Consider the following 25,963-nt stretch of genomic DNA (forward strand, 5'->3'; position numbering starts at 1 on the left):
AATCACCAGCGCCCCCTGTCATGAGGCAGGAGCACTGTGTGCCTCACCTATGCACACGGTTTTGCTAAAAATAAAATAAAATAAACACTGTCGTACTGTACATTATACACTCCAGCTAAACTGTAGAAATTTAGTTGATATACTAAAAGCGTTTGAACACTTTAATAGCGATATGCAGAAGGACAGCAATGCGGTCTCACTGCAGAGCAAGCGAGCAGTTAGCATAGTGATTGCGCAATCCATGGTGAGGCTCAGCCGGCTGCTGCCTCACCGCTCGTCTCTACTTAGTATTTGAACGGTAAATGTGAAAATTCAGCAATTTTGGAGAAAAAAATCCAAAAATTGTGACGTTAAATGGAAAAGAACTTTAATGCACAAATCACTAAATAAATATACATCCATTTTCCATACCGCTTATTGGTGGTGGTGGAATGGGGAGGTGCAGGAGTGTATACAGAGAAAGAGGTTAGCAAAGAAGAAGTGGGACACTGAGAGAACGGACGAGAGTAGACAGCAGTACAAGGAGATGCAGAGCACGGTTAAAGTAAAGGTGGCAGAGGCCAAAAAAGAGGCCTATTATGACCTGTATGCTCAGCTGGACAGCAATGAAGGTGAGACTGATCTTTACAAGCTGGCGAGACAGAGAGACAAAGATGGTAAGGACCTGCAGCAGGTTCGGGTGATTGAGGATAGAGATGACAAATGTATTAACAGGTGCCAGTAGTGGGATGGAAAGAGTACTTTGAAGAATTGATGAATGAGGAAAACGAGACGGAACAAAGAGTAGAAGACGTGACTTTTGTGGACCAAAACGTAGCAAGCATTAGCAAGGATGAAGTGAGGAGGGCGCCGAAGAGGATGAAGGGGCGAAAGGCACTCGGGCCTGATAATTTACCAATCGAGGTATGGAAGTGTCTTGGAGAGGTGGCGGTGGTGTTCCTGACTGGGTTATTCAACAAGATCTTAGATGGTGAACAGATGCCTGAAGAATGGAGACGAAGTGTACTTTTGCCCATTTTTAAGAACAAAGGAGATGTGCAGAGTTGTACCAACTATAGAGGAATAAAGTTGATGAGCCACACAATGAAACTCTGGGAAAGAGTAGTTGAAGAGTAGACTAAGAGCAGAAGTGAACATTTTTGAGCAGCAGTATGGCTTCATGCCAAAAAAGAGTACGACAGATGCAGTGTTTGCTTTAAGAATGCCGATAGAGAAGTACAGAGAAGGTCAGAAGGAATTGCATTGTGTCTTGTAGATCTGGAGAAAGCGTACGACAGGGTGGCCAGAGAAGAGCTGTGGTATTGCATGAGGAAGTCTGGAGTGACGGAAAACTATATCAGAGCGGTGCAAGACATGTATCATGACTGTAAGACAGTTGTGAGGTGTGCTGTCGGTGTGACTGAGGAATTCAAGGTGGAGGTGGAACTCCACCAGGGGTCAGCTCTGAGCCCCTTCTTGTTTGTTATGGTGATGGACAGGCTGACAAACGATCTAAGACAAGAATCTCCTTGGACCATGATGTTTGCAGATGACATTGTGATCTGTAGCGAGAACAGGGAACAGGTGGCGTAGAAACTAGAGATGTGGAGATATGCCCTGGAAAGGAGAGGAATGAAGATCAGTCGCAACAAGACGGAATATATGTGTGTGAATGAGAGGGATCCAAGTGCAAGAGTGATGCTACAGGGAGAAGAGATAAAGTAGGTGGAGGATTTTAAGTACTTGGGGTCAACTGTCCAGAGCAATGGAGAGTGTGGAAAAGAGGTGAAGAAGCGTGTCCGGGCAGGCTGGAGCGGCTGGAGAAAAATGTCAGGTGTGATGTGTGATAGAAGGGTTTCAGCTAGGATGAAAGGAAAAGTGAGGGGAAAAGCCGAAATGAAAAGAAGAAGAAGATGGTATACCAGATATTCAAGGTGAATTTTGTTAATGGGTCCATCGAGTCCTCCATTTTCCGGAACAGTTGTCTGTCTCCCAGCAGTGTTTGAATCTTTTGTTTCTTCAATTTATTTCCATTTGGCTTGATACTTGCCATTACACCAACACGTGACTGCTCTGAGCTGTGCTGCCCGGTAGTAATCTTTAAACTTTGGTAACCCCAATCCACCCTTTTCCTTTGGTAACTGTAGTGTCGTTAGTCTAATCCTTGGTCGCTTACCTCCCCAGACAAATCTTGTGGTCAGTTTGTCCCATTCCACAAATTGTTTTTGTGGTATGGGTATTGTAGCGACTGGTAGAGGTATAGCAACCTCGGAAGAATATTCATTTTCACTATTTCCATCCTGGAGCTTAAATCTAGGATGGGTGTTGACCATCTCCCCAGGTCTGATTTGATGGCTTGGTTAATCTTTGTATAGTTTGGTTCAAACAGTTTTGTACACGGCGAGATACTTTACCCTTTCAGCATCCCACCTTAATTTGTATTTTCCCTTAATTGACTTTGATGGAGTGTAATTTAGAGCTAAGATTTGTGTTTTTGTCACATTAAGTCTATATGGATGGATGGATTTGCCTTTATTAGTCTCGCAGTGGAGAAATTTACATTTCACAGCAGCAAAGTGATGAAAGGAATGAAAGTAGAAAGACAAAATACATGAGCTGCTGGAAAGGCAGCCACTCGCGCGGCGCCGTCTTGAAGTCAAAAGAACAAAAAGAACTAAATAAATAATATGACAACACAAAGACACAGAGAGTCATTCATTCTTAAGCACTTTCTGTACCCTCTTTGTTACATGAAGCAGTTCTAGATGAAAGAGGAGAGGATAAAAGCGTCTTTCCACCAGTGGATCAGGGACATCATGGTGCACGATGACTACAAGCTAAATGTTGAAAGCAAACACGCAGCTGTAGCATCCGTTGACGAAAAGAGATTGTCTCACGTCTCCTGTCCCAAATAAATCCGCTTCAATTCCAAGCCGCAACAGTTCCACATATGCATCGGCGCTCTGCGCTGACACTCCTTTCTTATCACCAGCTCCTCAAGCCATGCATCCATCCATCCAACAGCACCAACCTTTCCGCTGAACAAAGCTGGGCTGTGAAGATGCTGCCTGTTACAGGTGCAAAAAAATACAATAGCCCCTGTGGTGTCCAGCGATGACAGTCGAATGGCACCGACATTTCTCCCATTCAAAAACAGTACTGGCATATTCATGCTGCCGAAAAGGCGCAACCGCTCAGCACAGTCTCCTCCTTGATGAATGTCGTGGTCAAAAATGCTGAAAAACAATCCGTATCCATTCCAAACGATGCACAACAACACAAAATGACAAAAGAAAACACAAAGCAAGACAAAAACAACAACAAAAAAGCAAGGCTCATGAGAGCACTTGCTGACGGCTGCCTACTCGGGCGCCATCTTGGACTCCTATATCCTCAGTAATGTTCATATTCCTCCAGTTGTTGCATCAGTATCGGGAGGCTATCTTCCGGTCGTATCAAATATCGGATAATATCGGATCATCAGCAAAGAGGCTGAGTTTATGTTCCGAGTCTCTCATCTCCACGCCCTTGATGTTGTGGTTCAGTCTGATTGCTTGGGCTCGGGGTTCCAAACAGCCTACTTAATAAAAAACATTTATTTTGTTAGTTAGTTAGTTAGTTAAACTCGTTCGGGAGACGAACGATAGACGGGTAGAAAGAACGACAGAGTCCACACCCTCGATAGATGGCGCTAACACCTAAACCGAAGAAGAGGGACGAAGAAGAAAAAATGCTTCTGCGCATGCGTAGCAGTCTAAGCCAAGCCATTTTTAAACAAAACCGCGGGCAATATTTTAGCAACTTGAGCGAAGAAAACAACTCATCGACCGTTTGTGAAATCGTTGAAAAGGACTAAAAGCGACGATGACCAGCACACTGAAAGGAATCACGCTCAAAGGAAGTTCTGAGCTTGTGGCTGACTTCTTTTGTAAGTATTTGTCCTAATTTTACCCAAAGTGCCACCATTAAAAAATCGCGAACATAATTTGGCAAACATTCTCTTTGGACCAGGGCATTGTTGAGTACAATTCGATTGACGACAAAAGTACTCACATCCTGCACTTAACCCTGAACAACCCAGAGTTAAAAAAAAACAATTTTAGGCTTCGACATGATTGGCACACAGGGACTTCGCTTCAAAATGCTTTCCCCTGTCAAAAAAGGCTAGGTACCAGTGTTTTTATGAATAAATCAATTCCGAACTGTTAAAAAAACGTATATGATGAATTTAAAATGTATTCGAAACTGTGAAACAAACAATCACCCCTGCGTGACATATCACACATTAGCCGTAGTCGTGAACAATGCAATGCGAGACCCTGACTTAATGTAAAACACAATTAAAAGGGTCACAACAATAGGAATTTCAATCAATAATTAGGTCATCCATGCATTGTTGGTGAGGTGGTGCTGAAATTGTACCACAGCTGCATGCATCCATGCCTGCATGCAACTGTGGTACGTGCATGCGCAGGAGACAGCGACGAGTTTCATGCTGACATTTATCCCTCATTCCACAGGTTTTGGCATCAACAGCATCTTGTACCAGCGTGGAATATATCCTCCGGAGCAATTCACCAGAGTCAGCCAGTATGACATGAGCCTCCAGGTCACCTCAGATCCTGAACTGAAGAACTATCTTGACAGTGTGGTGTCACAGCTCAAAGGTTAGTCGACAGTGATTGATGTTTGCGCATTGAATAGTTAGTTGCTTTACTTTGCTGGCGTTTGTTCCATGCAACTTGAAGGTTTTTTTCTCCTCAACTGAGTGACTTTTGGAATTCATACAGTGCAAAAGTGCAATTGTTTTTATTAAAATTTTGGCTGTATAGGAAAATATGTACCTGTTTATATGTGGCAGGTTTCTTGCTGCTCACTGGCCTAAAAGTCATTGCAGTTACTCCTTAGACTGAACTACTTGTACACCTCATTAATATATGGCAGCAAAGGCAGGCTCACACTCCAGCTGACCTTGTTCACGGAACATGTGAAAGAAAATTCTACTCAAGTCAGATTAAAGAGAAAAAGCCATTTACACAACAAAATATTTCATTGCAATAAGTTTGTATCATCGTACAGAGTGGCTGCTCAATTGCACGGTGCAGAAGCTGGTGTTGGTGATCACATGTCTGGAAACGGAAGAGGTGTTGGAGCGCTGGCAGTTTGACATAGAATGTGACAAGTCGGCCATGGAGTGCAGGTGCGTGCTACCATTTTAGTTTGAAAGTTGATCACTGACTTCCCAACCTAAGTTCTAACCAATTCAAAGCCAACAAGGGAGAAAATTTCTTCTATGGTACGTGCATCTTGCAAATAGATGATTCGATCCATATTTTAGGTGCAATTAGGATTCATTTTAAAGTGGAAGACTTTGATTCAGTATGATTCCAGGGAGGCATATGGCCCGCGCCCTTGCACAGTTTACACATTTTTTACAGCCACTGGCGCAACTTTGTCACTTCACTGCACCGGCGCAAATGTATTATGATTAGTACGTATTGCTACACGACATGCACCACATCACAAAATAGCTAAAGAAACAAATTTAGTTAAACAACAATTGAAAACTGTTCAGAGGTTTTAACTTCCGTCATCTGCCATCTTGCCTTCCCAATGTCGAGCCATAATCACCTTGCATTTGTTTGGGGACGTTCCTAAGTTATGGTCGAGGATATCGAGGCAATTTATTGTTTACATCAAACGTGGCGGATTGTTGCAATATGGAGCGTAAGAACATGAGTAAAACCCTAAAAGACATTAAAAAGAGGCAGCAAACAAACATATTCTTGTTTTTTAAGAAACAATCGAATAGGTCTGCAGAGGGTAATGATTCAAATTTAGTGGATAGTGGGAATGATGTCAGAGCTGTTGCAGCCCATTGGAAATCTTCAAAGTAAAGACATTTGTTGAAGTAGACACTAGTTAGAAATGTTGTGCTAAGTCTGTTCTCCTTGTCTTCTCTGTAATACTGTGTAGAATATCAAAATAGCACAGACAATATTGAGTAGTTAAAAAAAATGAAAATGTTTATTTGATGTATAAATACATTATTTGACTAGAATGAACATTGTTTATATCTTGGAAACATAGATTTTGGTCAAATAATGTATTTTTATTTTTTGCAATTTAGAAATATAATGCTCCAACGAATGTGTTTTGGTTTATTTCAATCAGTTTCGTACACATCGGCAATCTAATTAAATCGGGCCCCATCAATTTTTGAATTTGGCCCCTTCTTCCAGACACCAGATGCATCCCTGCGATTCATTTGGTACAACTTCGGTTCCAGAGTGTATGATGCAATTTCTGGTTTCATTTCATATATGCTAATATATTTTGAAGTGTTTAAACATCTACTTGCTTCTTTCAAATCTATTGTTTTCTGTTCAAATCTGGTTTTATAAAAAAAAAATCCTAATGTTTTTTTTTGTTGGTTTGTTTTTGGTCAAACTCTCAATTTATGCCGTTGGCTTCAAACCTCCACCAGACAGACAGATGTAACTTGTTGTGTATTGTAATTCCACGAGTCATGGATTACAATACACAATAAAAAGGTACAAACTGGAACACTGCTTTTAAAATTACAGAAGTGCAATTTTCCATTACACCATAAGTACCACTAGATGGCACTATAGTATTTCGTATCATAAACTTCAACACTACTTTATTTAGCTGTGGTTGTTTGCTTCAAACTCTGTGATTGGATTAGTATTGTGGATGTTTTATCCATGCATTTAGAAACCATCCTCATCCATTTTCTGGACCGCTTACACCTCACAAGGGTTTTCCTACTGTCTTGGGGCAGATGATGAGGGACACCCTGAACCGGTTGCCAACCAATTGCAAGGCAGACAGACAACCAACCAGTCGCACTCGCCCTCACACTGAGGGACATTTGCAGTGTTCCGAGTAGCATTTACTAAAAATGTGACATTTAAGTTGCCTATCGCTTTTTAAAATGAAGCTCTCTGTTCAGTTCAACATAGTTTGTCAGAACAGAGATGGCGCCATATAAATGCTTGGTTTTTCTTTAGTGGAGGAGTGAATTTTCCCTATGGATGAAAAAGCATATTTATATTTAGCCCCAGTATAAAATCGTAAAATGTTGAGCTGTTCAGCGACAGGTTATCTTGCACAAGAAAAACAATCCACACCTTTGTATGTTATCCACTGGAATGAAAAAGTATTGATTAAAATGTGCTTTGTTAGTGCTCCTCGAGAAAAATCCATTCAAACCATCCAGGGTGAGATTCGCTCGGTTCTCCGACAAATCACCGCCTCCGTGACCTTCCTGCCCTTACTGGAAACGCCATGTAAGATCAGCCGTTCGCTCGCTTCCGGCAAGGTTTTTCTCTAACGTTCGACCCCCACTGCCCGAACCTTCCAAGGCGGTTTCAACCTCCTGATCTACACTGACAAAGACCTCGCCATTCCCGACAAGTGGGAGGAGTCCGGCCCGCACCGCATCAACCAACCGGAGGAAGTGCGTCTTCGCTCTTTCACCACCAGCATCCACAAGGTGTGCAGCATGGTCACTTACAAGAAGACGTGCTCACTTTAAAACACTTTTAAAGACCGGGGTGGCAACACCCAACCAAAACTCAAGAAAACCCCAAATCTTTCACACACTCGTACAATAATAGCAATAAATGTTTTTTTTTCTTCATATATTTCTTGTGGTTTTCATTAAATCACATACTCATTTTGGACTTTATGTAACATCCATGAAGCACAAGGAGAAGGTAAGCATAAAGCTAAATTCAACATGTGTTTCTTTGTTCCTTTTTAATGAACTTCTGTGGGGAAAAAATTCTGATCACAGATGTGGTATTAAAAAAAAAATCAACATGTTTAACAGAATTTATTTCATGGGGCAACGTTGTTGGAGAGCTAGGTCCAGATAATCGGATTGTACCGTATTTTCCAGTGTGTAAGGCGCTCCGGAGTATAAAGCGCACCCCCAATGTAGGATGTATTTTTAAACTTTTCCCATATAGAAGGTGCACCAGAGTATAAGGCGCAACTGCAATGAATGACAAAAGTTTTCCAAATATAATATGTAAATATATAAAGGTTTTCCAAATACAAGGCACACCACAAAGTGCTACAGTAGAGGCAGGGGTTACGCACTACTTCTTGGAGTCAGTGGCTGCTGCCAGTAGTTGCCAGACTCAATATTACTTCACATATAAGGCGCAGCTATGTATAAGGCAAATCAAGGCTTTTGGGTGAGCCTTATACGCCGGAAAATACGGTAACCGATTACAAAAACCAGGCCATCAATCCATGTTGAATTCAATCACTGTATACATTTCCAAAAATGCATTTGTAATCTTGTAAGGCAGTGGAGAAGTTTTTTTTTTTTTTTTTTAATTAGAAAAATAATTTAAAAACTTCTGAAAGTGCTGAAAAAAGAAAATGTACATTAACCTAAATACATTAAACAAATAAATATGCAATTAAGAGTTATTTGTGAAAGGAATGCTGCAGTAGTGTTTAAATATAACCTGCATCCCAGTGTAAGTTTTTCTTTTTCCTTTTCATTTCTGTAAGCTATGAATTCAACACCACTCAGTGCAAAAATAATAAACAGCTTCTGTACTGTAATGACTTTAAAAAAAGGCCAGGTTGACCAATGAAAATTGCTGCGCATGATGAAACTCTTCTTAGCTTACTACAGTTTATCGTGATAACATTGTAAATTATCACCATCGTTTTGTGAGTTAGTGTAGGACCGCGCCCCCTCCTCTTTAAGACATAAGATGCAATGTATCGATGATCACTGTATTTTGAGGGACATTATTGGTCAAATATTACAATATCGTTTCACACCCTGACTGATTTTGCTAATCGTTGACATAAGGGTGTATCATATCGTCAGTGAACTATTGCAGTGTCGTCGCTTTTTAGCTTATATTTTGCTCAGTAGGCTGCTGTTCATGATAGCTCTGTTAAATATAAATTGTGAAATGACTTTTTCCCAATAACCTTCGAAAATAATGCGTGTAAAAAAACAAACATCAATAAATAAGAATATGGTGCGCCAAAGAGGAAGAATGTGAACACGCCACGTGGGCGTCCATGTTGACAATCACAGCAGACTATTGACCAGGCCTTTTTCATGCTCCTCGGCCAAGCATTTCCAATGCTGACGGTTCGTTTGGCATCCCTCCAGCAAAGGGGAACAGTCGTCAGACATTCCCGCCAAGGTCTGAAATGTCGGAAGTGAGGGAAAGTGACCGAACAAGTACGCGGCAATTTTGCTGTATGTTCGATCAATAAACTTGTTCTCTTATAAGCTTGTTAACAAAATGACATTTCTGATTGAATGGGAAATTGGTTAGCGTTTCATTTGAGTCATGTGTTTACAACGCAACAATTTTCACGCTTGAAAATAGGTCCGTGTTTCAAGACTTTTGTTGTTATTGTATAGACAATTACAAAATAACCATATTGTGACATAGTTTCAAACCTTCCGTTGATGAATTACCTCATATAACTGCGTGCAAATGGCATCAATGAAGGAAACCTGCATGCTGGGAATCTTGTCTCGCTTCTCTCGATTCATCAAGTCCTGAAATAAAATGAGATTGTAGCCATGAGTGGAATAATAATTATGATAATAATAATACTGTATTTTCTGGTGTATAAAATGTCTACTTTCATTTCTTTCATAACTTTGCTGCTGTGAAATGTAAATTTCTCCACTGCGAGACTAATAAAGGCAAATCCAATCCAATAAAGCACACCCAAAAACCTTGATTTTCTTCAAAAGATGACCCTGCGCCTTATACGCAAGTGCAAGTAATATTGAGCCACAACAGGTCTCGCAATGACGAAGCAGCCACCAACTCAGTTTACCCCTGTAGAACAATTCATGCATAACCCTAGCCTCTACTGTAGCACATTATCATTTGGTGTGCCTTATATTGAGAAAATGTATATATTTATCTTTCTTTTTCAAAAACCTTTTCCATTCATTGACGGTGCGCCTTATAGTCTGGTGTTTCTTATATATGGAAAACCTTTGAAAATACACCATTCATTGGGGGTGCACCTTATACTCTGGTGCACCCTATACACCAGAAAATGCGGTAATAATAACTACAGGATGCAGTTCAATCCATTATTGCCTTACACTGGGCTCAATGTTTAGTTCTTGTCTCTCTTTGTCCCCTTGCTCAAAGAACTCAGTCGCCACCAGCTCAGCAATCTGCATGAAGGGGAAAAAAATTGCAGAGAATAGATTCTATGGAGCAGGGTTGACCAAAATGTGGGGGAAAATTTGATGTTGTATACTGTTGACACAAAAATAAATAAATACAAATCAACAAAAACATCCATGCAACAAAAAAATATTTAAAAAATCGCGGCGGACACTTATTTTGTAATTTTACGAAAATACTGGTCATTTCCACAACAAAAACATTTCAACAGCTAGAAAAAATTGTCCAAGAAAGATCATAAGGAAATGGAAATTTATATATATATATACAGTAAAGTCTCGTTATATCGATATTCAAGGGAGTCCGAAAAAATATCGATATAACCGGGACTATCGATATATCCGATATCGATATAACGAGACTTTACTGTATATATATATATATATATATATATATATATATATATATATATATATATATATATATATATATATATATATATATATATATCATTTGGTGTGCCTTATATTGAGAAAATGTGTGTGTATATATATATATATATGCATTGTATATATATTGTACATACAGTGTGTGTGTGTGTATATATATATACAGTGTATGTACAATATATACAGTAAAGTCTCGTTATATCGATATCTGATATATCGATAGTCCCGGTTATATCGATACTATTTCTATGCACGCACGGAGAAAATTACATGCAAACAGGGTCGGATATATCGATAGTCCCGGTTATATCGATATTTTTTCGGACTCCCTTGAATATCGATATAACGAGACTTTACTGTATATATATATATATATATATATATATATATATATATATATATATATATATATATATATATATATATATATATATATATATATATATATATATGTGTGTGTGTGTGTGTGTGTGTGTGTGTGTGTGTGTATTTTTTTTTTTTTTTTTTGGTTGGGGGAGTGCTGAGATTATGTATGTGCAGTCATTATTTTTAAACAAGCGTTCACACAAACACAATAAGCCAGTGAGTACCTCAGTGTTTTTTTTTTCCATGAGGCTTGCGCTTCCTAACAAACACTAACAAAGATCACCAGGGAGATTAAGTAGCTGAGACACAGCTGCAAAATGCCCCGTGGAAGGATAGGTGTTTCTTCTTGCAGTCCTTGTGGGGAAGACAGTGTACGAAAATACATTTGGGCTCTTGTAACTGAAGCGTTGCTCAGGGTGGGGGGGTGGGGTCAAGGACTAATAAATTTGTTTTCAATGGACAAAAATTTGTGAAGAGATCGAGGGTATAACCTTTGGACAAGATACCCACAAAGTAGCCCTATTCACGGATGATATATTAATATATTTGGGAAAACCATCTAACAACAAAGTGGTTTCGGCGTAGTTAAGATATTCCTATTAACCTATATATGTCAAAACCTGGAAGAGGAATTATATCAAAAATATACAAAGAATTGCAGGAATTTGAAGGAGGAGAAATAACATATAAAGTGGTTGGAGGAGGGAAGCATTACAATCCAACAGGAAGCATGGGAAAGAATAATAGCAGAGCAATGGAAGTGTACATCTGCTCACTCTTGGAAATAATTTGGGTGGAAGAACATTATCAGATTTTTTTGAGTTCTGGCTCAAGGGGATGCACAACGGTCGAGTACAGCTTGCTGCATATCCTGTGGCATTAACAAAGCGTCACATTATTATTATGTTTTGGGAATGCCTGGTCATCTCCAAATACTGGAAAGAGACAAGTATAACAATGGGTAGGATTGTGGGGAAAAGTGGTTCCGCCAACCTTTGAAGCCCTGTATCTGGGACTGAAACCTGATTTAATTGTCAACTCTGACCAGAAATACATACATAACATCGTGCTGTTAGCAAGCAAGAAAGCAATCATGAGGAGATGGCGAACAAAAGAATTGAAAAAAAAAAAAGTAAAACGTTTTAATGAGATGGTTAAGTGATATATGTTTTGTTTTGATGTCTGGATCAGATGATGTTCAATGTGACCACATTTTCCTTTTCTAATTGTTCTAAAAAAATCGATTAAAAAAATTGTCATATGCCGAGAAAAAATTCCCCCCAAATTTTGTCAGAACAAAGTAGGAATTTTCACTTGTCACCAATTCTAATTTTAATGAGAATTAACTTATTTCACAGAGTAAAAGATGCAATATGGGGATGAACTTGGGTCAGAAGTTCTACAAACAAATACATTTTGGTACAGTCTGTTTTTCATTACCTTCTTTTGCACCGGCCACGGCTTGGTGATTGCTGATATATCACATGCAGTCATCAGCATTGACCTGACAGACACGTGCAGAACTGTTGTGAATATGTAGATGATGTGTACGGTGTATAAAAATACAAAAAAACTCACATGGGTCAATGTGTTCATCTCACCTAAGTAAGTCGCGATGGTGATCAGTCTCCCAAACAAACTGACTGTTATGAGTCAGCTCAAAGAACTCCTCGCGTCTCCTGTTGACAGATAGACAATAGGGAGAGTTGCAATTTTACACCATATAAGTGATGACGTTGTGAATGACTCGGAAAATTGATAAAAGTTGTTTAATATCAATAGAAAAATTTACTAGTAAGACAAATTAAATATCATTTTGGACGTCTTCCTTCCTATACAGTATTTGCAGTGTTTTGTACCTACTTAATGTACAAGGCCAGGTCGGTGGACAAAATAGCCCTCTCAATCATCTTTAGAGTGCGTTTGTACTCATCCAGTGAAAGGCCACTCAGTATCTGATTGCCCTGGAACAGAATGAGAACCTTGTTTGTCTCACGACAGGAATAAAAAGACCACCATGTACCACTTACTGGACTGTTGAGGATCATGAGGCATTGGTCAAAATGGTGATGCTCCATTGTGGAGTGGCAGTAAAGCTGTGCCAGTGGGTGCTCACTCCTGATAATTTCACAAAGGTTAAATACCCAGTGGGTGACTTACACGACGGTGTGTTATTTCAAGGACGGGTACTTCTCTACCTCTGTATGTAGGAGTTGTTCACTCCTCTATGGTCCAGGTCATGGCAGAGTGTAGCGATCATCAGAGCCAAAACCTCCAAATCCTGAAGACGATTCTGTCAGGAAAGAAATGGCTTTAGACCACAGGTGTCAAAGTCAAGGTTTGAGGGCCAAATCTGGCCCGCCACATCATTTTATTTGGCGTGCGAAAGCACATTTCAGATTGTCCCGTGTAAACCACAATAACATAAATTATTTTTGACTTTGTTGTGTGCTCAAAATGTAATATGTGGAGGAGATTAAACATTCAAATGGCTTCTCCAACTCTAGTCCTTGATATGGGGGCCTTTGAGAACTATGGGAGGGTGAAACTTGCTTTAATCAAATGCCAGCTATCTTGAAAATATTTATTTTACGGCCTCTTATAACGTGCAGAAATAGCCTTGAATATGCATGATTTACTTACTGCTAGCTAGCTAACACTAACCTGCAGGCGCCCTGATTTAAGGAGGGCAAACATGCACTGGGCAGTGTTGAAAGCATGTCTCCAATTGTGATAGGCCACATTCTTCCTGTAGTTCTTCTTCACGCTCAGTATCCACTGGCATAAATTCTAAAACAGCGTCAAAGGCATTGTTATTGTGAATCCGCATTGGAGATTGTTTTGACTACGACGCCTACCGTATGCTTCATGTGGAAGCTGTGCACCAGGTCGAGGTCGACAAACATACGCACAGTACCCAATGTGGTTTCGGTGTCCGACAAGTCAAAATCGCTGAAGCCAAAGTCCAGGAGTCGTAGCGACTGGGCCGATGGAATTGTGGCTGCCTGCCCAGTGGACACATGGATCGGGGACGTGGTTAACCATTACTTCAATTCTTTGACAGCCACCAAAAGGTTGAGAAAAGCAATCTTTAAGGAGCAATAAAAACCTTATCTTTCTATCCTTATGTGAGGAAGTAACACACCATTTGTTAAATCGTAAATTACTGTTTTTTTTGCAAATCTGAGGTCCATTTCACTGGCTACCCCACGGCCTGGTTACTACTAAATTTATTGACGACTAAAAAAAAACCCAACAAAATTAACGACCAAACGAAAAACAAAATGATAGAAATTTATCAACGTGGAAAACATCACACAGGCATTTTTAAGGCTATGGGACTCTCGTCTCATCATCAAAACCAACATTATTCCCAAGAGTGCACAGTGTGGGCATGAGTCAAGATTTCCAAAGTGCTAATGATAAAAAAAGCAACACAACATGAGAAACAGTCTCTAGGTTGGTGAGACAAAAGATTTGATTTGCTCCTTCAGGTCCTGTCTATTTTTAACCAAATAATGTCTGCGATCTAACAGAAAGTTCACAAGTCCACCTCTGCATGACTAAAACAATGAAAAAGTCCCCATGAGATGCTTGCGGTATCACTTTATCCAGGGAGTTTATACTCCAAAACCCAAATAGGTTTACACCCACAATCCAATTTGTGAAATCTACATTTCATGTGTACTTTGTCTTCAACAAACCAAATTGGTTTGGTTGTTGTGTTTTGGCAAAATAATTTGTCAAGGCGCTGTATATTTAGATATAATCGGTGGATTTCAAGTTACCTGAAGCCCACGAGACTCTTCCGCAGCTGCCGAAGCATGATATGAAAGCACCTGCAAAACATACCGGCAAGCGCTGATTGAGTAAACTGCAGACAGCAGCAGACGTACTTAAGAATTTCTACTTTAGATCACCCTTGATCGTGCTTATGGCGGGTACTGACCTCAAGAGTGACCTGTTGCTTGGCCATGGCTCTCTCCACGGTCTCGTACATCTGCGTATTCTGGATGGCGAGGCCACAAAAAATGGCAAAAGCCTCCAAAAACTGTTCGTCGTTCCTGTTGAACGTCTTGGTGCCGCCTGACACCTCATCCATTTTGTTGACTAACTGGCAGCAACCTACAGACGTGGATGCTTCTTTATCCCGACACAACCTAAACTTTTTTCACTGTTACATTGCACTTTATCATCATCATCACATTGCTCCTCTCGAAACGAAACTCTTTTTGAATTACACAATTCAATTTTCTCAAAACCTGACAGTTTGCATTACAGTCCTATGTGCTTTTCATATGGATAAATGCTTTGATTTTTTGGGGACGTGGTATTTTAAACCTTTTAGCGCACAGGTGTCAAAGTCAAGGTCCGGGGGCCAGATGTGGCCTGCCACATCATTTACTTCGGCCCGCAAAAGCAAATTAAACTTGTGAAATTCCATGATACTTGCTAAATTCCGAACTAAAATTTCAAATTGTTGTATGCAAACCACAATAACAGTCATTATTCTTGACTTCAAATTTGAAAACTTTTCCAGTGTATTAGGCGCACCGGAATATAAGACGCACCTTCAATGAATGAAACAAGTTTTCTACATATAATATATAAATATATATATACATATATTCTACATATATTCTACATATATATATATATATATATATATATATATATATATATATATATATATATATATATATATATATATATATATATATATATATATATGTTTTCCAAATATAAGGCACACCGCATTATAAGCCGCTACAGTAGAGGCTGGGGTTACACACTACTTCTTCGACAAGGGAAAATGGAGTCTGTTCGTGACGTCACGGCAAGACGTCTTGCATTGCTGGAGAATCAAAACGATGACTTCAGATTCGGAGAATATGCTTTCTTGTTACACATCCAGTTATGAATATGATTCAAATAGTTCTGAAGAGGAAAGCATACGTTTGCAATTGATTAAAGAAGTCCTTCCGTGTCATTTTGAGGCATCTGGACTGCAATGTAGCGTCCCAGAAAATGGCGACCAAGCTCCCTGTGAGGAAGTAATCAGCCCGTTTCCACAGGCTGATAAATTCGTTATATGGAGCTTGGTCGCCCTCTTCTGGCTCTTTTTGGTGCAACATGACGTTTTCAGACCAAACAAGCACAGCAAAATGCATTGACGTGATGAAAGGACTGCTACAATGTGTCCTTTTCTTCGGTCAGGGTCGTTCCTTCAGTGACGTCACGGCCGGACTCGTCACCAACTCAAAAACAAGTCTTCCGGAATATTCTGCGCAAGTCTTAAAACGTAAAATATAGCCATATGCGGTGGAATCTTTGTAAAATACGCTCAGTAGAAGTCATTTGAAGCCATTTTACAAATTATGGACACAACTTGTCCGGAGACGTCAGTTGTCCCTTAATAGCTTCCCCAAATTAATCAGGGCCCTTGAGAGGAAACCACAACTATAATGTGGCCCGTGGTAAAAAATGAGTTTGACACCCTTGCTTTAGACCACCTGTGTCAAAGTCAAGACCCGGGGGCCAGATCCGACCCGCCACATGATTTTAAATGGCCCGCAGGAGCAAATTCCTTATATTATGAGTTTGACACCCTTGCGCTTTGTTACAGCTGCAGGGTTTGTAAAAGCTCAAATAAAACTTTATTGTATTGTATTCTTTTTAGCGTGTCTCTATCTGGATTCATAATACAAACACTATTGTAGTCTATTCTACGCACCTTATAATGTGATGCACCCTATATATTTTGAAATAGCCGTTTCATTGAAGGTGCACCTGATAGCGCCCTCGAGTGAGTGCGGAAAATACGGTAGTCTGACGGTTGCATCATGAAGACAGCCGGCAGACCTCCTACCTATGACTTTGTCCTTTTTGCCATTCTTGATAGGAGCGCAGAGCAAACTCGTTGTTCTTTTGGTCATCTGATATTGCTTTTCACACTGCTGGATAGAAACAAATTGCATTACTCTCGTAATAGACGGTAATAAATAGACGGTACCCCCCAATATTTTGAAAAATACATACCGTCAAGGGGAAGCGTTGATCCTTGGTGACGTCAGCAATATTGAGGGGCTGCATTGTGTTTTTAACGTACTGAGCGTACATGTAGTTGATCTGGTTGACACAAGGAGATTCTCTGAGGAGATTGACAGCAAAATGATCATCAAACAAATTAAAAATAATTACATCACGAAGCCATCTTCTTGCCTGAAAATGAAGCAATTCACATCAAGTTTACTTTTCCTCATAACATTTCGACCTTTTCCCGTAACATCGCCCCCACCCGCCCACCATCATTCCGATGTCATTCCCGTATTTGTTTTGACTTTCTCGCAGTATACTAACAGGCCTTCTTTCTCGTCCAATAATTTTAAATTGCATACGTCTTACCTTTTGGGGGAAGTAAGGACTTTCCCGTTTTCGTATTCCATATGAAAGACACTGGAAAAAGGATTCTGGGGAAAAAAGGCCAAAAGTGAACTTTTCTTCCTTGGATTATCTTTTTACAAGACAAATGTATTTTCTTCCCCTTTCTCGTGAAGCCATTAAGACAGTGCAAGTCATCCAAGTTACAAGTAGAGTCATGACACATCAAGCCTTGCCAGATTAGGACTTAATTTCAACATTCCATGTCTTTCTTCCGCTCCCGTCCTCCTTATAGGGACTTGTTTATGTTCGACACGCACTCCCCAAAAGATTCTTTTCCCATTTTAACAGGATGTTCAAGATAAACCAATGCCTTTTTTTGTTTAGGAAAAGTTTGCTCTCCTACCCTTTGAGAGCATCCCCCTGTTGAGCCATAAAAAGGGCTTTAAATAGAAATCATCCATCAATGTTTGGACTTGACTTGAGGTCACTGGCAAAGCTAAGTAGTTTCAAGAAGATGCTTTACTTAGGCATGTAGAAGTCACAAAAACCGAGGGTGGGTAAACTATGGTTTGTGGCCCGTCAGGGGTGTTTTAGGGTCACTTTGGTACTAACCTCTATGGAGTCATTCTCAGCAATGAAGACCGTACAAGACTGGGCATGCATGAAGGACAGGATAGTTCCAGCAAAATTCCTCAGTAAAACCTCAAGGCACTGCTGCTCCTCAAAGATGAGACTGGCCAGTTCCAACAGCACCTGCACATATTATTACTTTAAAAAGCTGTTTACATACATGTATCCTACATATGACATAACAACATACCATATTTTCAGTACTATAAGGTGCTTCAAAGTATACCTTAAATGAAGGGCCCATTTTAAACTTGTTTTAATATATATGGTGCACTGTTTGTTATAGGGCACATAGAATAAAATGTACAATAATGGCTACGGTTCAGTTATGCATCCACTAGATGGTGCTACGCTAAAGGGAATACAATACGCCTTTATTTATATGAAGCTTTCACTACCACAAAGCACTTGACGGAACATTTAATTCATTCACTGCCATACGTGCAAAAATGTGTCTACTCCAGTGCCAGGGTTTTTGTCATTGTCACTCCAATTCCAGGACCCACAGAATATTGAGTTTGAGGACTACATAAACAAAGTATTAGAAACCTTCGACACTCTTCTTTCATAAGTAAAAGTTATTTCCTAAAATATTTGGGTCTGGAGTTATCTGAGCTTGAAATGAGGGTAGCTGTCCAAAATACAATACATACATATTGATTTATATAAGACCTTAACTATTTCCTCCCTAGCAGGCATATTGCATTTCTTCCCCCACAGCCTACAGAGCCTGCAGCTTAGCTTTGTAGTGAGCTCCCTGAGTGGCTTCAGCAGGAAATTCATAACTAACATGTGTGTTCAAATAAACTGGTATAACTTCTTTATTTGTTGTTCAATCGTTATGAAACTTTCAGTACACTTTCATAACATATAATAGAATAAGATTACGTTTTTTTTTTGTGAAATTGGATTGGATTGGATTTGCCTTTATTAGTCTCACAGTGGAGAAATTGCTTGAAGTTTTAGAAAATTATTGCAATGTTAATGAAGATTTTTTTTTCCAAAACATGTACATTACAACAAAATGCATTCACACAAGTAACATATGCATGAAATAAACCTAGAATGCATTTAAAATAATTCAGGATGTTTTCATTTGTGGTATGGTTTCAAACATGGAGTGCATAGGTTCACCTTGCATTGCTCACAACCTGTTCTTGGCTCGCGATGAATTTTCTTCTTTGCACACTCTTTACATGTCTCTTTTTATCCAATTCTACTGGCCAATGAAGGAAGTCAACAGTGTCATTCTCCTTCATGCATTCTCTTTTTCTTTTCCTTCTGTAATTGCCAAATAACTGATGAGCTAAGTTTGTCCTGAATTCTAATCCTTTAGAATTCTAGTCGTTTTTCGGAGGCGACCTGTTCTGGTTTTCACTTGATGGTTTGGAGAGAGTTTCATCAGTATAAATCTATTGCAAATACAAATATCCACTAGAAACCAGAACAGGTATTTCCACCATTTGAGTGATTTCCTGGAGATAGCGTATGAAGCACATAGTTGATCAGCCCGAAAGTATTTGAATGGTGATAGAAGTTCATCAATGCAACAGTCACGACTGTGTCAGATGCCAAAATGTCTTCATCGACATGGTCATCCATTTCATTCGCATCAGGATCTGGAAAGATATACAGTACATGGCTATTTTAGGAAAAAAAAACATATGGACCTCCGTTTCAATAATCATATTGAGAATCCATAGCTGTGAGGTACAGCTATTAGTGGAAAACGCACCACTCACTTACAAATATTCGCATCGGGTACCAAGTCAGGATCAACAATATCATCATGAAAATAGCGTTAGCGTTAGAATGTTCCGAATTCGGGACACTCCTTATTTTGAATATTTCTCGGTAAATAAACCAGTTAGCGTTCGTTTCTGCATTTCAGTATCAAGGTAAACCTCTTCTGAATAGCTCATAAAATAGTTACACATATACTTACGTGGTATTTCATCCACGACGAAAAATAGAAGGCGCTTTGAAGATGGAGGAGAGCACATTGTGTTGCGCATGAAGGAGACGATGTCACTGACGCTCTTAAAGGCAAAGCTGCATATAATCTGTTTTAAAGGGACATGTAACTTGTGCCGCATCAGTTTCAATCGGCACTTGAACTGCTACCTTTCATTTTCTCGATCTAGAAGCACAATCATCCGTAAAGGGTTAACATCTATTCACGGCCCGCCTGTGGTCGGCATCTGGCATTATTTGCTATTGCTTCAGCCCGACTGGAGGCGTGACTCAGGATACACAGAAGTAAAAACACAACGACTGTAGTCGTTTGCCGGGAGGAATGAGTTAACAACTGCTGAAGCTGTAACAAAGCGCTAACATGGAAAAAAGGGAAATGCTGCCCCCTTGTGGAAAGGAAAAAACATTGCCAGCGCTTTATCGGCACCCAAACAAACAAACAAACAAAAAACAAAACACGAATAAATTCGGGAATGGCTTTCCACATCATAATTTAAATTCCCGAATAAATTTGGGAATGGCATTGAATGAGTTAAAATACTACACCAGGCGTTCTGTCGACTTTTGCTTTTGGGGGAACATTATAATGCGTAGACTACAGTACATGGTGAGAAGATTTGGAATTGAATTTGGCAGATTAAGGTACCTGATTACGTCGGGTTTCTAGCTGCGACACTTCGTAGAGCTGGGCGTTGTGTAGAACAATGCCGGAAAATGCCAAGTAAGATGAGAAGTCCTGTTTGGAGAGAAAAAAAAAAACAACAAACAAACTGTTTTGGCCTGTTTTGTGTCTCATTATATTAGAACTTAATTCTTCAAAATATTCCAACTAGTTTTACGTACCTTTTCATCCTGTTGTGTGAAGGCTCCATCCTTGCCGTTTTTCTTATTGATAGCTTGAGCTACTCCAACCACCTGCCAATGGGGGAGGAGGGGTGTTTGATTTATGTATTTTCATCCTTTACAGTTCCAGTGAGCAAATTGGGGGTTTTGGTTGGAGGGTCTTTTTTTGTAAATGCTGTTCTGAGGTTCTTTTAAGCTTTTATAATTGCAAAATAGTATGGTTACCTCGTCTCTCTGGTTCTTAATGGGAAGGCACAGAATACTGTGAGTCTTGTAACCGGTGAACATATCGACCTCGGCGTTGAATCGAGGGTCCTACAAGAGCGCAAAACAAAACATTTTTTAATGTCCTTTGTAAAAGGAAAGGTGAGACTAAAAACGATTGACCGGAAAAGCCGCCCGATGACAAAATTCGTATGCACAATTCCTGCAAATGACAAAAATCAGCTACCTGAAGACCTGACATCACGTCCATATGTACCAAGCACGCCTGTTTGAGCCAAATAAATCATGATAAACACACTTAAGCACTCAAGAGCATTCAGATAAAGAGGCGTTCTAATTGTATGGGGCAATTAGAGCAAAAGGCTTCATCAACTTGATGAAAGCGGACAGGATTGCGGAAAAACACGGCAGCGTGCTTTCATGAAATGTTTACAAAACGGTGGAGGAAAAAAATGTACAATACGCAAGATAACGTAGAGAAACTGAGCACTGTCGATGCCTTCCGAATGAACAATATATTTTACCATAGCAAAAATACGCCAATTCAGCTCATCATAAAACCGCAACGAAACATTCAGGAAATGTTTTGAGGAGCGTGTAAGCGACAACGTTACTTCATAAGCGTTCTTGATGTTGAGCGGCTGTCCCGTGGCGGCCACGTGTCCCACAATGCCCTTATTCCACTGCAGTCGGATGCTGCTGCTGGATGATTCTTCCAACGTGGACCCCTCGGCCACGTCAAATAGGCGACTGACCAGGTACTTTGTGTTCGAGCTGTCTTCTCCCACCTGAAACCGTAAACAAGAAGGTCTTGCTATGCCGCCTTGAAACGGCAAATTAAGCTTTCCGCTAACAACCCAGGCTAAACTAATCTGTCCTCCGCGTGGATTAAATTTTATTGTACAGTCAAACCTCGGTTTTCGAATGTCTCGGTTCTCGACCAGATTTTTTTCTGCCTCGGTTTACAACCAAAAATCTGATCTCGACCAAACCGAGCGCACCTGAATGCACCACTCGACTAACCCTCCGCTTCCTTATCCGTCAATTCCTTGTGTCGCGTCTCGTTGTGACGGACACATTATCCTCGTGTAGCGTTCGATTGTGAGCCGGCGTGTTTGTATTGTTCAATCACGATTAAAAGATAAAATCAGTCATTGATTACATTGATGATAATGGAAAATGATTCGGTTTTTCAACAGGTTTCTGGAACGGATTACATTCATAGCTCTAGGCAAAACTTTGGTTTGCCATACTTCTGGGATTACTCCAATGAACTTGTCCGACTCTAAACACACATTTGTTCTCTTGTTTGACAAATGACCACGGTAGGAGTTGTTGATCATCATAAGTATCTTGTTGTCAAAAGTGCAGTGTCCCGGCTCACCAGAAATAACGAGTAGCGGTCTGCGGCAATGAGCTCGTTGATGTGGAGGAAGATCTTGTGGCAGAGTGCTGTCACGTCCAGATGGCTGGAAACGTCCTTCACCAGCTCCAGCAGTCGAGCGCAACGATCGCCTCGGTTACTGCCGCCGCTAGCTACCTTGGCGCCTCCGCCATCCCCGTCCAGCATGGCAAAGCCCCGCGCGGGTACGCTCTTGCGGTCTGCGTCGCTCAAAAACGTCACTGAGCCCTCCTCGTCCGTCACTACGATGGGCCTGAGAGGGCGGTCGAAATCGGATGCGGAGATTTTGCGAGCTGGGGCGCCTGGCGTTTGATTGGAGACTACGCCGGTCACGGCGGTGTGATTGCCCGAAATGTTATGGGTGACGGAATCCGTACAGTGTTGGTTGTCTTTGGAGACGGGCGAATTGATGGCGTGGACACGTTCAGCGAACCAAGCATTCACCATGTCCCTGTTGGTAGGGCAAAAATGTCCATTTATTGGTCAGCAACAAATCAACCTACGACAAATTAATGAATAACTAGTTTTCAAATCGGAAGTCAAGAATAATGACTGCTATTGTGGTTTACATATGACAATTTGAAATGTTTGTTCAGACCTTAGCAAGCATCGTGTAATTTCACAAGTTTGATTTGCTTTCGCGGGCCGAATAAAATGATAAGGTGGGCCAAATTTGGGCCCCGGACCTTGACTTTGACACCTGTGGTATACAGTAATCATTAACACGCCTCTTCACAAACAAACAGCTCCATTTTTTTCTGGGATCTGTGACTAAAACGTATTTTTTGTGTGAACATGTTCTCCTTAGCTGTAATTATTGTATTTACAGTCAAACCTCGGTTTTCAAACGTCTCGGTTATTGACCAATTCGGTCAATAACCACTTCCTTTTTCGTCACTTCCTTGTGTCACGTTTCATCGTGAGCAGTCGTGTTTGTATTCTTCAGTCACGATAACAAAAAAAAGCAGACATTGATTATCATGGGAAATGTGTCATTTTTCCACCAAATTTTCAAACAGGTTTCTGGAGCGGATTATGGTCAAAAACCGAGGTTTGATTGTATTTACTTTTTTACACCCCGCTGTTCAAATATCAACTTATACAAGGCTGAATGAAACCTGGTTTCACAAGTCTATCACCTCCTTATCTCCAAACTGACTATTCACTTTCACACTTATGATAAATAGAAAGCAGTGAACGAATACCACCTTTTTAAAGAGCCATTGATTCACCCCAGATGAAGTTCGGATGTGTTAGTTGACTTTCCCTGATTTTCTTTCCTCCCATCTCTTTTGGAATTATGGCCAATAAGATCAACTTTGTCTTCATCGGGGCATTACACATTTTACCACCTGTTTGGAAGATTTCAAATGTTTTTCTTTGTAAGATAAAGCTTCCAAAATTTACAGTCTATCCCTTAGCTCAGCCATAAGAGGTAGACAGATTCCGATTCCCTTCCTGTTAAACTTTAATACTGTCTTTTTCATTAATTTTAGAGGGATGTCGCGTTCTGGGTAATATCACTATTGTGCTATATTGCCTCTACTAAATGACGATAAGTCATTAAGTGTATTCAGAGGTGTTTTTGATGCCTTGGGAATGTTTTGTGCCCTTCTCCTGGTGGATAGCTTTGAGTAATGAGATCCCTCACGTTCCGTGGAAACTCTCTGCGGACCATGGATTGCGCTGCAAATTGAGACGACAGAAAATGTCAAGAAAAGACGACTAGAACATCTCAAATTTATTTGAGGTTACCCAAACGCACTATGAACTGGTGGCATTTGAACGGGGGCGTGTAGACTTTAAATAGCCAATGTCGCAGCTATTTACATTTAAAACAACTGCGTTCAAAAAAAGTATTTAATCACTTTAATTGGATAAAATGGCTAACATTAGCCGATTGTCATTACTGTTTCACCGTAATCCTATTTTGGTTAGCATTTTTTTTTAATGAAGTGGTGGTAAAAGTATTTTTCCTAGCTCACTTAATAGAAAATACTATAGTATTACAGCTTTTATATGTAAATAAACCATTATTTTTGGGAATAATTTCAATCATATTTTTGCACAAAAGTCATATTTAACCTGTTGGTCGTCATTTGTAATCTCCACAAATGGGGAATTGTATTCTTTCCACTCCCATTAATTTGTTCTACAACATGCCCTTCATAACCCGTGAAGTGTTTCTTTTAAAACAGTCAGTAATTGAAAGTTCACACATATCGACCCTGTTGTCTTAATTTTCACGAGAACGCACTGGAGAGCACAAATTCAAACAACGTGCAGTAAAAGTTAATCATTGAATGACCCCCCCGCCCCCACGCTCAATTTTCACGTAACACGCACATTGCAAACCGGAGCCCATTCGAACGCTACAAAACCGCGTTAAAGAACACTAACAATAAAAAACAAAACACGTATGCGCGTGCCCTTCGCTCGCTCGCTTCGCTTTTTACCTGGACGCTTTCCTGACAAAGTAGGAGTGTGTGAAGTCGAGGTGGTCGTCCAGCCACGCTTCCATCATGTCGTCCTCCATGTCGTATGTCTGCCTCTATATATCCACAATAGCGCGACAGTCCCCCATATGGCAAAAAAATAAAAAGATGGGGGGGGGGGGGGGGGGTGGCGGTGGGGGGGGGTTAAAAAGACAAATGCGCGGAAGCGAGTACGAAAAAAGTAAACAACGCGTAAGGCGCACGAATCACAAGCAGTGCGGCACTTTTTTTATTATAAACGTGTGTATGCGCGCGCGCGTGTGTGTGTGTGTGTGTGCGTGTGTGTGTGTGTGTGTGTGTGTGTGTGTGTGTGTGTGTGTGTGTGTGTGTGCGTGTGTGTACTCGGGATTAGATAGAGAGAAGAAAGGGAGGGTGGGGGGGTTGGTTGAGAACAGGCACTTCCTCTCTTGTCAAACACGCGAGAGATATCGCAGACACCAACCGCCTCCGACGGACTTGAGGTGGCCGAGCTTGGGGTTCCAAGACTCACTGACAAACTCTTTTGACTGACAAAATACTTTGATATTGAAATCCCCTCTTCCATTGGCAGGTCATTCGAATGTTTTAAAATTTGTTCCTACGTATGTTTTTTCACATTTTCGGTGGGTCTGGTGGAGACACTTTTCTTCGGGCGAGCCGATCATCAATGCCATTGAAATTTAAAAGTTGTTCAATTTCTAAGGGAAGCGGTCTGAATGTTGTGTTATTTCCTCTTCCTAGCATAGCTTTGCTGCCGTCAAATGTCAATTTCTCCACCATGAGACCAATAAAGACTAATCTAATAAAAAAGTTATGAGGATTTAAAAAAAAGTTCGCACCCTTTGCAAGTGAGCAAGTGAGCAATATATATATATATATATATATATATATATATATATAGTGATAGCTCAGTTTACGAACTTAATTGGTTCCCAAAAGAAACCATTAAAATGAGAATAATCCTTTCCCAGGTCCCCATAAAACATAATTTTCTACTAAATAAGACTTAAAACAACACAAAATGTACCTTATTTTATGTGTAATAAATGTGCTATTGTATTGTGATTAAAG

General features: G+C 40.3%; 2 protein-coding genes across 5 annotated transcripts; one reads left to right on the forward strand and one right to left on the reverse strand.

Annotated features, from left to right (window-relative positions):
- Positions 1–3,739: 3,739 nt before the first annotated feature.
- On the forward strand, positions 3,740–8,346 carry mad2l1 (MAD2 mitotic arrest deficient-like 1 (yeast)). Its single transcript, XM_088990256.1, has 5 exons — positions 3,740–3,907; positions 4,500–4,646; positions 5,059–5,179; positions 7,189–7,292; positions 7,368–8,346. The coding sequence occupies exons 1-5, from the start codon at positions 3,844–3,846 to the stop codon at positions 7,538–7,540; spliced, it is 609 nt and encodes a 202-aa protein (XP_088846382.1). The 5' UTR covers positions 3,740–3,843; the 3' UTR covers positions 7,541–8,346.
- On the reverse strand, positions 7,748–25,045 carry pde5ab (phosphodiesterase 5A, cGMP-specific, b). 4 transcript variants are annotated; one of them, XM_088990254.1, is made up of 22 exons: positions 24,875–25,042; positions 22,401–22,869; positions 21,631–21,804; positions 21,017–21,106; positions 20,792–20,863; positions 20,595–20,684; positions 17,957–18,097; positions 17,366–17,430; positions 17,000–17,111; positions 16,830–16,914; positions 14,910–15,085; positions 14,749–14,799; positions 13,819–13,965; positions 13,625–13,750; positions 13,159–13,253; positions 12,991–13,078; positions 12,824–12,924; positions 12,562–12,639; positions 12,401–12,464; positions 10,118–10,192; positions 9,470–9,553; positions 7,748–9,190 (listed from the first exon to the last, which is right to left on the reverse strand). In XM_088990254.1, exons 1-22 carry the CDS (start codon positions 24,952–24,954, stop codon positions 9,071–9,073), a joined length of 2,583 nt encoding a protein of 860 aa, XP_088846380.1. In that variant the 5' UTR covers positions 24,955–25,042; the 3' UTR covers positions 7,748–9,070. The 4 variants fall into 4 exon arrangements, with proteins under 4 accessions (XP_088846380.1, XP_088846379.1, XP_088846378.1 ...); XM_088990253.1 differs by having other exon boundaries at positions 16,830–16,917; XM_088990252.1 differs by having other exon boundaries at positions 12,824–13,078; positions 24,875–25,045.
- Positions 25,046–25,963: the final 918 nt, after the last annotated feature.

This window comes from Hippocampus bargibanti, linkage group LG02 (genome assembly GCF_051943395.1).
Source record: "Hippocampus bargibanti isolate YZ-2025 linkage group LG02, ASM5194339v1, whole genome shotgun sequence".
Lineage (NCBI taxonomy): Eukaryota > Metazoa > Chordata > Actinopteri > Syngnathiformes > Syngnathidae > Hippocampus > Hippocampus bargibanti.